Source organism: Antechinus flavipes, chromosome 3, assembly GCF_016432865.1.
Source record: "Antechinus flavipes isolate AdamAnt ecotype Samford, QLD, Australia chromosome 3, AdamAnt_v2, whole genome shotgun sequence".
NCBI classification, from domain to species: domain Eukaryota; kingdom Metazoa; phylum Chordata; class Mammalia; order Dasyuromorphia; family Dasyuridae; genus Antechinus; species Antechinus flavipes.
This window is the reverse complement of record NC_067400.1, coordinates 348,047,041-348,060,868: the sequence shown is the minus strand read 5'-3', so window position 1 is coordinate 348,060,868 and position 13,828 is coordinate 348,047,041. Positions and strand designations below refer to the sequence as shown.

The following is a 13,828-nucleotide window of genomic DNA, read 5'->3' as shown; positions in this document are numbered from 1 at the left end:
TTTTATAGTGGAATGAGGAATGACCTGAGGCTATGGATATGTGACTTTGGGCATATTACAATGATCTCTAAGGGGCTAGAGTTTCCTCATCTGTAAAATAGTAGAAGTCTCTGAAGGGCCATTCTGGCTTTAACGACTACAAAAAACTACATTTAATAAGACTTTCTATCACATGTCTTCTTTAAGTATTAAGGAAGGAAAAGGAGAAAAATCCTCAGGGAGATGACTTTTTTGCCCCAGTAATAGATTTCCTTCTTCAGAATACTACACCAAAGAATCATTCTGTCTGTGCTTATTTATCTCATTATGCCATCTATATTTGCCACATAATTCACAAACTGCTTCTTGTCTAAAGGATGATGAATGAGCATCTCTAGTCAAACTGGTTAGCTACTCTAGACAAACTCACCACACAAATTGCTGTCACCACCATCTCTCTTCTGTTGAAGATGAGACCTGTTCTGCTCCAATTCCTGGCACACATAGATGGTCATCTTTGGCCTTACATTTCTAGCAGCAAAACAAAACAAAACCAAAAAACCAGTAACAAATGTAGGTTTTTAAATGGGATGGTAGTCAGTTAATTTAATTCTCTGTTCCCACAGAGGGCAGAACAAGAAGAAGTAGTATAAGAATATCCTGGGGAAGATCAAGAAGAAAGAAAGACCGCTTTGAATTTTAAATCTCTAAATAGTAGAAGGAAACTGGACAACTATGTGGGAAGCCTGCTTCATATATCCCATAAATGGGACAACTATCCAGTTTCCTAAAATGCACCAGTCCCAAATTGGAGCAGAAAGGCAACTTTAAAGTGGAAACTGGGGGCAGTTAAAGAGCTTCTTTTAAGGACTAGTAATTCAATAGGATACATTTGCCCTCTAGGTCACCAGGCCTTAAAGCTGCCCTGGAGTAGGAGAGACAATGACATCAGACAAATTAATGCTTGAGCAACTGGGTAAAAAATAGTTTACAGCAGCAAAAAAGGTAAGGCAAATCTGAATCAAAGAAATAGTCAATATAAGTATCAGTTCTGCCTTGGGACTTTCCAGTCCCAAACAAACCAGATTTCCCGTTTTTGTACATACCTGCCTTTGATGGCATTGAAGAGCCGAATCCCATCAGCAGGGCCACAGATCTGGACAAAATCTTCTTTGGACATTTTTAGTAAGTCAGCACCTAGACATTAAAGAACAAGCACCCACAAGTTATGGAAAACAAAAACTAGGAAGAAGCCATAAGTCTTTATAGAGCCAATCTATTTTTTCCTAATGCCATGAAGAGGAGAATTCAACTGAAAAAGTTAGCATAGTGTCTGATCCAATTTAATTGAGTTGACATGAATATATATATAAAACACAATTGAAGAACATTGCACAGAAATTAATTATTTTCTAAATGTTGCCTTTACCACCAAGAAGTTATTTAGAATCTTTGAAACAAGAGAAGAAGAAAAAAAAAAAAGACCAGATGAAGAGAAAAGTCTACAAGGAAAAGAATTATTTTAGCATATACAAAAATAACCAAGATGACACCTTGAGAAATATTCTATGGATTAGTCCTATGTTCCATTCAAAACAAAACAGGATTCTATTTCTAAAAGGTGGTGACAAGAGTTCCGGAAGAGATATAAAGAAAGTGATTATGCTCTTCCCTATATAAAGGAAGTAACAAGGGAAGTATCATTTGCCCACGAATTTATCTAAACTTTCCTTATCCTCTTTATATTTTCAGCTCCTATTCTGCAACTAATCCTCTTCTAGCTTTAAGTACTTTCAAAGACCCTTGAAGCACTATGTGATTTGCAGTTTGAAATGGAATCTTTTTTCTGTTGCTACTAATGTTAATATTATTGTGCCCTAAGAAATGAAAACTATGTAAATCCAGTGAAATATGGGTACTATTTTATGATACAGAATGAAATAAGCGGAGACAAGAAAATATTATAAACAATGACTACAACAATATAACTTTAAAGAAGAAAACAAATCAATGATGGTTAAAATATAATGAACAATTTTGTCTCTAGAGAACAGACCCGGTAGGTCATATTTCTGGGTTATTCCCAAACTCTTTGCCTGCTGCTTTTAAGTGGAGTGGTAGCAAATTTTCCCTTCCTAGGAAATCTTTTTTTTTTTCTTTCTTTTTCTTCTGCTGAGGCAGTTGGGGTTAAATGATTTGCCTAGAGTCACACAACTAGGAAGTGTTAAGTGTTTAAGGTCAAGTTTGAACTCAGGTCCTAGTAATTTCAGGGTTGGTAATCTATCCACTGCACCAACTCCCTGGAAGTCTTTAAGCAAAGACTGTATTAAGTATTTTCCAGATAAGGTGTAATAATGATTCTTTTTGGGATATGGATGAGATTTGGCCACCGATATTCTTTTCCAATTCTAAAATGCTGTGATTGATACCATAGCATATAATAAATTCTATAAATATAGAAATAAATATAGATATGCTATCAAGGAAAGTATATAGGAAGTCATTTAACTCACCAGAGAAACTTGAGAAGAGTCTACAGAATGGAGAAAACCTATTGCGGTAAAGCCACTGCTGGGCATCTTGAATAGAAGCGGAAGGAAGGAGGTGCTACATTGCAAAAAGAATAAGAGGTCTTGAAATGAACTGTTCATCAGTGTCCTAAAAGAGAAAAGCAGCACATTAAAATGATCTGAAATACTTACATCATTGCTGATAGGCAGAGGCTCCACTTGGTGAGTTGGAGAACTGTTGCTAAAAAATTTGCATAAGATTAGGAGAAAAAAAAAGCATTAGGGTAAATCCTCACAGTGCAGTTTACTAATAATCTAACTATTGTACTTTTCTAAGAATTAAGCTATATCTTTCCTATCAGGCACATTGCAACCTTGATAACAATATTGTTTTTAAGTAGAGTTTACTTTATATGAAATGCAGCCAAAAGACTTTTCTTACTCAATTATTTTTTTTCTTTTCTGACTTTTTTGAGGGATAGGAGGGTGCAATCAAAGAGAACTCATTTTAATATGAATTATGAGATTCCTGAATTAACCCTTCAATATTTGACAGAAAGGTTCAGGTAAATTAAATTCCATTAGCTAATCCTTTCCAGGCCCAGATAATTAAGTTGCAGATACTTGAAGCATTGAGATTTTAGTTGTTTGTTTGGATCGGAACCCATGAAGCTGCTAATAAATGTTCTATTTCTGGTTCACTTCCACATGTGTACAGGAAAAATGGCATGTAAATTGAATTTTAGACCATTTAATTGCATATTAACATGACTAGGGATGTCAAAGGACTTCTATCAAGATGAAATTCCCTTCCAATGCAAATAAACTATTACCTAATTTATTCCTCTTTGTGCAGAATTTTATGGATCATGCTAGTGCTGCTTCTTCTTCTTCTTCTTCTTTTTAAGAACATTCATACTCAGCAATAGCCTATAGCAAAACTGAGAATTCTACTTTCCAATTTCAGGAAAAGAAAGGAGAACTTGCCAAATGAAGCCAATATGGAAAACTGTGACACTCCTTAGGGAATTCCTTGTCTCAGTGCCAAATGGTACATCTTCCTCTTGAAAAGACCAAGTTTGTGGTCAAACCAGTTTCTCTAGTATAAAACCACTACCTTCTTTCTAAACAGAACCCAACAAAGATCATACAGATTTTACATTTCATAGCATGATATCCTGACACAAATATTTGGATACATTTACTTCCTTCACTATAGTTTCTTCTACAAGCAGCTAACCTATTAAATGAATCTAGGAGAGGCAGAAAAAATATTGTCATGTGACTTCACATTCCCAGCAACTTGAAAATCAGGGAATCAGAAAACTGAAATTCAACCCAAATTCAAGGATAGCAGTTCTTCATTTAAGGATATCATATCTCCAAAGACCAGGGAAATACATCCCTAAATGGGAATGTTCAATGAACTACTCAGCATTTTTAGAGATGAATGTTTGTATAGAAACCATTCAATCCAACTCTGTTTAGCAGATGAGAGAACTACTCCAAAGTCACATAGGTAGAGCCATAATAACCCAATGCCAGATGGAAGACTACAACCAGGTCTCCTACCTTTCTTTTAATCTACATCTCTCTTCCTGTTACTTATCATACTCCAATGCCTGCCCCCAGGGTCAGTAAAATGTTGAAATCATTAGTGACACAAATAGAGATTGGGGTCTATTTTCCCATGGACATTAATTAATTATATTTACATGCATAACACAAATGATCCAAGCCAATCAATTTCTAGCAGTCTATTTGCTATCCTAAAGAATATTAGGGCTATGTTTTTCCCAAGGTTTCTGATCTTTCTCATCATGCTGAAGACAGATTCTAAAAACTAAAAAGCAATGTATATTTGTCTCTTTTATTAGCAATTAAATAAGAGTAAATATAATATTTTGATTCAAAAATTCTCAAATCTATCAATGTCCCTACACTTGGGCTACAAAAGAAATAAAGGAAGATGAAGAAATATACCTATATCTTTCCACACAATTCAAAGAAAGAAATTTCCAGACGTACCCATCTCCCAGGCTGAAGCTGTTTGGAGAACTGTTGTAACTCGGTGATGGGACATTGTTTACTTGGTAAGGAATATCTGGCCATGGAGAACACTGTCAGAACAGAGCAAAGAGCGGCAGTGACCCAAGTGTATTTTGGGGCCATTGAAAATGTAGACTTGGTGCCAACACTGTTGTCTTCTCCTTTTTTCAAGGGAACATTCAAAACCAAACATGAACAGTGTTCTCTTCTCATTTCCCTCCCCCCACAAGTAATGGTAGGAGAGAAGATGCCGAGTAATTCACCTTTCAGATTAAGTATGAAATATGAAATGCAAACCAAATACAAAGGATATTTTTTGCTGACTGGATTACCTTTTTCTTTTAGGTAGTCCCATCAGGTTGTTTGATGTCAAATTGTAACTGTATTATAAAAAAGGTGGCTTGAAATGTCACTCTCATGTGCGTGACCAAGAAAGTGATCTCAAGTTATATAGAGGTGGATGAAAAATGCATTGCACTTTAGTGAATACTATAGAAATGGAACCCAAGGGACAACTACCCTCAATTCAAATCCACAAATATTTAAGAAATTACTGAATGCATATGGTTTCCTAGGTACCTGTGTGAGTATTTAACTCTCCCCTGAAAGAGCATATGATCACACTGAGATAATATTAATTGACACAGGGGTCTCCTAAACTCATGAGAAAGCCTAAAGATTGGGTTTATTAGGATAAAAATACTATAGTTCTGATATCTGTTCCTTTTCTTCCTTGTAACAGTGTTTCCTTGTAGAGAGTCAATTTGTAGCATTCCTTAAGATTTACTCTAACTATGCTAAACAATGGAGTTGGTAAATATTTAACTCCACAACCAATGCAGGTTGGAATTTGATGGTGCCTAATTCTACAATTTGCAAAGGCAAGAGGAAGCCGAAGGAGTAGATGTGACTCTGTTTCCCTTCACATTTGTGTTTTACAAAAGGACTTCCTAACTCAATTACTGTCAAGGTAAGGGTTCCACACATAACAAATGAAAATTGGGATTGGGCTTGCCCAAGCAATAGAAATCACTTTTTGTAAATGTTTATTGACTGACCTGAATAACTGATCATCCTTAATGACAACTGTTTTTGGGGCCCTTAGTATAGTCTACTTTGTACTGTTAGTTGTTTGAGTATATACATGTTTTAACCTTCCTTGACTTCTTAAGATCCCTGAGGACAGGAGTCATGTTTTGCACTGGCACTAGTAGTGCAGAGTCTTGGTCACGACAGATGTTGATGTTATTCAGTCATTTTTCAGTCATGTCTGATTCTGGTCCCATTTGGGGTTTTCTTAGCAAAGATAATAGTGGTTTAATATTTCCTTTTCCAGCTCATTTTGCAGATGAGGAAACTGAGGCAAACAGGGTTAAGAGAATTGTCCAGAGTTATACAGCAAGCTTCTGAGACATTATCCTAACACAACATCCTGATCCTTCTAGCTCATTATTTCTCTCTGGGCTTTTAATCTTTTTCTCCTTATCTAGTTATTTAAATCCTATCTATCACAGAAAGAAGGCCAAATTGAAGCCCTCTCTTTAATAAAGCCTTCCAGTTCATGTTGATCTGATTGTCTAAATTCTAAAGACTAGGGAGAAAATCCTAAAATCTTGAAGAATTAGAAAGGAATCTCAGAAATTATCTTGTCCAAATCATACCGATTTTGATACACTATCCCATCAGCATTTCATGTCCTTTGGTTAGCTATGAGTTTCACAACTCCCACCCAAAAGTTGGGAGGAGATTCTGTAAGAAGGAATTCTCATGTTTCTCTTGTTAACCTTTATAACATTTAACACAGTGAAAAGCACAGTGCCCAAATGTCTGTTATTGAATAAGACATATGTTGGTGATAGAGCAGGAAAATCCAAAGGAACAGAATAGGAGATAACTATGATTCATAAAAGTAAGAGCTAGTAGTTGAGACAGTAAGAAGGTTTGAAAAACATTCCTGATTTTAGGGAGTGGCAAGGATGCAATAAGATTCAAAATAGATCCTATTCACTAAACATGAAAAATCACCTTCCTTTTACTTATTTGTATTTAAGACTCTATGATGAACAAGTTACTATTTAACCTTAATGTGGTTTTTTTTGTTGTTTATTTCATATTTGCTCCAATATCAAAAGGGCATTTTCACAAGAATATAAAACCAGCTAAAACTCCACACTTATGTCCTAAAGGCATTCAGGAAGGATAGATGGTTTCCTAACCTCTGTGAGGATTGTAGTTTCATAAGACGGCTGGTACTTCTCCTTCTCCTGTGCAGTTCTCTTCTCCATTTTCTCCCTATCTGTCTTCTGTTTTCGATCTGCTCCCTTTGGCTGCAAATGTAGAGCAACAAGTCTTTCTTTAGCCAAGACAAGTAAAATATGGCTAACTCAAATTCAGATTGTTTCCTTGACATCTATCAACCACCCTTCTCCCAATCTCTCCTTTTTCAGTGATCTCCGAAGATCTTAATCAATTAAAGAAAGAAACTTGGGAAGCAATACTACAAATGGTCTCCTTTATTTTTCTAAAGGAGAAATAATTCTAACTAGTAATGTTGTTATTTAATTCCCCATAGAGAACAAAGCCTGATAGAAGAGTGCAGGTGACTATTGACTAGTTTTGATTATTACAAGGTTATAATTTGCAAAAACAAACCAATCCCCTCTTTAAAAAAAAAAAAGCCTTTGGGTATAGGTATATATATATGATGAAATTATCTCCTTTTGCACTCCCACTAACATCTATCATAAATACTCCTCAGTTGAAATCATTCACTGACTTGTAACAACCATCCATTTTGCTGACTTGTACTGTGACTGGATTTCTTCTTCTTTTTCTTCTTCTTCTTTGTGCTGAGGCAATTGGGGTTAAGTGACTTGCCCAGGGTCACACAGCCAGGAAGTGTTAAAGTGTCTGAGATCAAATTTGAACTCAGGTCCTTCTGACTTCAGGTCTGGTGCTCTATCCATTGTGCCACCTAGCTGCCCATGTGATTGGATTTCTTTTATGTACATGTCTAGTTATCTCTCTCCAAATAGATTTGAAGTTCTTTGTGAACCACATATATAATGAAGCAATCCTCAGATAATTCACTTTGAACTCAATTTTTTCCTAGCTTAGCTTTTGTAGAGAAGACAAACTGAAGGGAGTTTCATTATTGGGAATTCAAGTTTGTGCTTCTGCTCTGGTTGATAAATATAAATCTCACCTAAATCCCCTCAGATCCATCTTTGCCTTTGGAGAAGCAGCATTGATCATTCCAAAGGAGACTATTTTTTATGATAATCTAATTTATTTAATGATAAAAAGTCATAGCTAAATTTGATTTTAGTTGTTTGCTACCTTCATACTGATCCAGAAGTAATTCAAGGGAGACCAGTCTCAGAGATCTTGCAGACATTCACTCAGTGCCCTATTCTTAGGGGCAGCAAAAGTAAAAAAGGGAAAAGAACGTAAAAATGTCAGATAAATAGAATGTGAAAACCAGTTTCAGTTGCAATAGATAAACCCAAGAAAGACAATCCTCCTGGATAAGCCAAGGTGCATCTCAAAGAAAGAGGACTCTCAAGGTGAAAACCAAAACTGAGCACAGGCTCAAATGTTGAGAAGACCATCTAAGCACCTTGAATTCTTTCTTAGCTTGCTGTCATTTATCACCCTTGTCCTTAGTGTGTAGTACAAAGGGAGGAGGCTCCTACCCATCCCCTAAGTCATAATATGTGTTAAATTCATAGATAGAAACTTCTCCAGTAAATCAACTACTTAGTTTAGAATAACTCCTGCAGAGGACTGACCTCGAAAAAAACAGAGAACTCTTACTCTTTCTAGCCATTCCACTTATTTCAGAAGAGCTTCCCTTACAGTCTTAGCAGTTCTCTGGCAATAGCCTCAGATAGGATATTCAAGAGTTGCAAAGAGAATAAATGACAATTTTACTCAAACTTTCTTGCTCACTATTCCATACTCATTTAACTGCTTTATTTGTATGAAGGACAATTGGTAGATCAAGTTTAAAAAAATTATCCCCTTAGGATATTTTGTGAAGCCAGTTTTGGAAAATTTAAGATCCTGTCTAACTCCAACAGAAAAAAGAATGACTAGGAGCCAAAGGCTTGAGTTCTTTTTCTAGCTCTTTTACTAGGCATATCTTTGTTACTGGAAGAAAATCACTTAATCTCTCTGGAACTTGTCCTCTTTTTACAAAATAGAGGAGTTATAAAGTACCTTCCAGCTATAAGACAGCATGGTTCAATAGAATCATTTAACAATAACTGCATGGTGGTTTCATGAACATATCCTTGCTTATCTTAAGTTTCCAACTTTCTTTTCACTCTTCTTTGCAATTTTCTAATCCAAAAATGAAGAATAGAGTTTGTAGTGATTGTGATAAGGAAAAAAAAGTAAAAAACAACTTACATGTATATATGCTTATGTACATACAAAAAGTAATCAGGATTAGAAATGGAGATAGTTTGACATCTAGATAACTGTATGACTGAACCCAATTCTTTTTTTTTTGGACCCAATTCTACAAGATCCAATCCCTATGTTACCTATCTTGGTGTGTACTAGCAAGTTTACAGATGAAAAAAGCTGGGAAGTATTGCTTAGAAGCTTTCCAAAACAGTACTGTATTGGAATGGAAAATAGGCCATCTTCCTTGACAGCCTCTTTCAATTTCTTACTATCTTAATCATAAGGAAGTTTGTTTTTAAGACCAGTCAAAATGTCTCACTGCAATTTACTTCTATGTGGTAAATAGATAGATATACACTTAAGATCTTCCTTCTAACATCCCTTTAAAAAAAATTCCAGCTCACTTAAAGCTCCCTTTAGTTTTCTTAACAATAAATCTTTTCCTTTCCTTCTTCTAGACCTTATCATCAACAACAAACATTTACTAGATCCTACTAAATAAAGTCACTGGGGTGCAAAGTGCCAGGAATATGGAATATGGTCCCTGTTCTTAAGAAGTTTACAATCCATAAACCATTCTTTTTTTTTTTCCCTACAAAAGATATCCCTTCAACTTTGTCCATATCCTTCCATGTAATACAGTGAATAAGATTGTGGGTATCAGAACAAGGAAGGCTCAGAATCGAGGCAATTAGTGATGAGTATTGGAATTGGAGTAAGGAAAACCTAAGTTCTAATCTAGCCTCAGGACATTAGCTATATGACAAATCACTCACCCATTTTTTGCTTTAGTTTGCTCATTTGTAAAATGATGATAATAACAATCTGATCTTTGTAAGGGTAAAATGAGATACTATTTGTAAAATACTTTACAAACTTTAAAGCATTATCTAAATGTTGTCCATTATCATTACCTCTGATACTGGCTGCATGACCCTGAGCAAGTACATCATTTAACTTCCTGCTGTTCCAGGCAATTCTCTATGATTATAAGTTACAAAGAAGGTGACAACCCTCATTGGTAGAAGGAATTTCCTCATCTGAGGATTCCCTACATCAATGAAATCAGATTTAGTCTGTATACTTTCATGATATTAAGAAGATAAAAAATTGATCCAATAATCTAATAAGCCTGACCAAAAGGATTAACTTTTAAATCTCAAAATATAGTCCTATTTAATTATTTTAAATTGTTCCAGATTCATACAAGTTTGGAAGAGTAAGAGAAAGAAAAGAATTTAGTTCAGTATCTCCAAGGCATGTCTAGTTAGTCAGGACTAAGTCTTCTTCCACATTGCCTAGAATATGCAGCTCACACTTCAGAAATGCAGGAGAAAATGAGACACTAATTACACTGAGATAAGCGTAATTAGTTTCCTGAGCAATTCTTACAAATGACCCAACTCTTTCTAAAAGAACCTATTTTGGGAGACACCATAGTAAACATGTAGATTTTCTATTTCCTTTTAGGAAACATATAGCCAGAAAAAGAAATGATACATGCAAAGGAGCAAAAGAAGGGAAGTTTAGTTCCCAAAACTAGATGGGAAAAGAAAACTATAAAATACATTCATCTTGCATGCTTTAGATTCTACATCACAGAACTAGAATATGAGTTGGAAGGCACCTCAAAATTCACCTGGGTCAAGTTCCTGCTTAAAATATGAATCTCCAATATTCAATTCAATTCATTTCAAAAGGATTTATTAATGCCTACCACGTGTGAGACACTGTGATAGGTGCTCAGAATACTAAGGCAAAAATGAAAAATTCCTTGCCCTCAAGGAATTTACACTCTATTGGAAAGAAATAATATATTCACAAGATATAAAGAAGCTAGGGATTGTCCAGATAGTTTTTGTTTATCTATCTCCAATGACGGCAGGCTCATAACATGATACAAAGAGACATTTTATTTGGAGAAAGCTCTGTTCTTCCTTGCTATTCATCAGATCATAGCCTTGTAGCTTTATAGCTGAAAGGGACCTTAAGGAGCCACTAATTAAATCCCAGTCCTCTCATTTTACAGATGTAGCTCCTACTGAAGCACAGAGGTTACATGACTTGGGCAGTGTCATACAGTCATTAAGTGTTTGAGGTAAGATTCACACCCAGTTCTTCCTTATTTTCGAGGTTAATACTCTACATGATGCTTCCATTATTGCTAGTCATTGTTCCTCCTCTCCAGATCCCATTACCAAATCTTTTTTTTTTTTTTAACTCCAGCCTAAATAACACCATTTATTCAACAGTCTTTATTTTTAGAAATCATATAATTCAAAAACAAAAATGAACACAGATCCAGTACAATTTCACAAACTCTACAATCTGGAAATAAACCAAGATAGCCCAATTTTAAATTTGTCAGTGAGCACAGAAATATTGAACTCTGCAGTGCCACTTTTGGTATTTGGGGAGAAAAACTGTAACTTGAAGATGTCTCAATTCTTGTCAAGATAAGCCAAATTTCTGAATGAAAACAAGAAATGTGGTTTGTAAATTTTTGTTTCTGAAAGTTATCAAAAAATCCAACTATTCCAGGATAATTGGACCCCATTTCTATCAAGGGATTCCTCTCCCTCCAGTCAGCAAAATTATCACCATAAAGACTCATATTTACACCCCAATAGTAAAATACGAGTGGAGGGAAGACTTACAGATTTAACCAGAGAAGCAAAGAAAAAGAGATGGTAATTCCCACCTTGAACACTTTGATCTGGCAACTGGCTGAATGCAGATGTTCTGTATATTCCCCATTCTCATTCTGTTTAAAGGTATCAATCTGCACTCGAAAAGGAACTCCTTTTTCTCCCCCATGCTTCCTGGGTGTGAATTCTGTGCTGATGCAATGTACCTGGAAGAAAAGCAAATAAGCATACAGCAATATAAATGGAAAGATCAAGCTAAATCCTATTTCATCATATTATTCAAATAATTGCCTATTCAATCTCTGATTAGATTCAAAATTCTTCTTCACCTGGTTCCAAGCCAATTTTATCTCCTACTTCTTTCCAACACATACCCTTATGCTCCAGTTAGTTAGTTAGTTAATCTCTTCACTGTGCTGCTCCCTCCCAGAACCTTCTTCATCCTGTCCTATCCAAACTTACACCCATCCCTGAGCATTTTTGCTTATGCTCTTCCTCCAAATGAAAACTCCTCCTACCTCTCCTCCTTCTCCCCCCCCCTCCCCTCACCCTGACCTTCTACTCATGTCCTTGTATTTTCCACTCACATGGTCATGGTCCTAGATTCTAGATAAATATAATCCAGTTCAAGTCCTATTCTGGGTTCTTCCAATTTTACCAAGTACTGAACACTAAACTGAGTTCTGCTGAAAGTCATCACAACACCAGTTAACACTCAACAAGTACAATCACTGCATATGACTTATCCTGCCTATCTTTCTTACTTAATTACAAACTTTCAACAGGACAGAAACCTTCAGATCCTGCATCATAGAATCATTTCATTTTGCATACTTCACAGTACCTTGCACAATGATGAGCATATATTAGGTACTCAATTATTACTGATTGAGGGACTGATTTTAGAAAATATTGGAGGAAAAAGTGGTGTTTGCTTTGAGAACCAGAAACAATGCCATACTTAATGTGTTTTTAGCCCTAAGATAAGAAAAACAAAACATGACCATTACCTGAATGAATGCTGAAGCTCTTTTTGAAGGATCCCACAGAAATTCAACTGCATTTAATTGCGTTGGGCTGGCCCTGGGGTCCAAGATGCCAACAGAGAGGGGAATATCTATGCAAAATAACAATAACAACAACTTTTTAAAACAGCCTAAGCAAATCACTCAAACCCACTCAGGGAAGTCATGGAAAGATATCAGCCATATGATCCTAAACCTGCTCATAACTGCATTCCACTCCAACTACCCAGTAATCTTCTGCTATCAAAATCATACCCATCCTTTAAAGTACATCAAAATCCTACCTTTTCGATGATATCTTCCTAGACCACACCAATCTACAGGCATTTTTCCTTTTCTGAATGTCTGTGACATTATCTGCATCACTCATTTGACCCTAATCATATTTGATTATATTCCCAAATAGAATGTAAAATTTTTAAGGGCACAGTCTATGTAATACTCATCTGTATCCCAACAGTTCCTAGCATAAGACTATTATATAATTAAGAATATTGATTTAACTGATTTGTATCCATAAAAGTAGACATCAAACTTGGGAAGAAGTCAGAACAGTTCAGACTTCGAGATACACATTTGTTTTTGTTTTGTTTTGTTTAAATCATAGAGAAATTTATTTTACACAAGATCAATCTTAAAACATTGCTTTCTTTATATCATACTTCTTTTGACACTGAAGAATAAGCAAGGACTCCCTTACAATATATGGATTAAGGCTGGCATTCAGGACTCTCTAGAGTCTGACTCCCCTTTGTTCCCTTTATATCAAGGATAGCTGAGTGGTAAATATCACTCAGATAAAGTGGATAAACCATTAGCCTTGACACCAAATGCATCTCAAAAACTTGCAGGTTGTTGTAACCTTGGGCAAGTTATTTAACCTCCCTTAGCTTCATTTTCTACCTATAAAAAGACCGTAACAATGTCTTTCAGGGATGTTGTAAAGATCAGATGAGTTAAAATATATGTATCTTGTAAAAGCTAGTTATTATTGTTGTTGTTGTTGTTGTTATTGTTATTATATTAGTCTCCTCAAGCTATCTATTTTTTTAAAATTCCCATTTCTATTTGAAATGCCATGCCCCCCAATCCTCCCCTCTCCCTTCTGATTACTTAAACCTAATGTAGTTCAACTCATATCCCACTTTCTTAATCATTCCAGACCACAGTAATTTCATTTTTTTTGTGAATTCTCAAGCTACAC

The 13,828-nt window shown here is 35.5% G+C and overlaps 1 protein-coding gene across 1 annotated transcript in view; it reads right to left on the bottom strand.

Moving 5' to 3' along the window:
- The window catches only part of TFCP2L1 (transcription factor CP2 like 1), a 56,345-nt gene that overhangs the window by 17,197 nt on the left and 25,320 nt on the right, over positions 1 to 13,828 (bottom strand). The window contains exons 5-12 of the mRNA XM_051985723.1: positions 12,610 to 12,716; positions 11,653 to 11,805; positions 6,755 to 6,865; positions 4,518 to 4,609; positions 2,682 to 2,730; positions 2,493 to 2,586; positions 1,086 to 1,176; positions 410 to 510 (exon numbers count right to left, since the gene is read on the bottom strand). Of these exons, the coding sequence (XP_051841683.1) occupies positions 410 to 510; positions 1,086 to 1,176; positions 2,493 to 2,586; positions 2,682 to 2,730; positions 4,518 to 4,609; positions 6,755 to 6,865; positions 11,653 to 11,805; positions 12,610 to 12,716 (798 nt within the window). The remainder of the gene's footprint in view (positions 1 to 409; positions 511 to 1,085; positions 1,177 to 2,492; positions 2,587 to 2,681; positions 2,731 to 4,517; positions 4,610 to 6,754; positions 6,866 to 11,652; positions 11,806 to 12,609; positions 12,717 to 13,828) is intronic.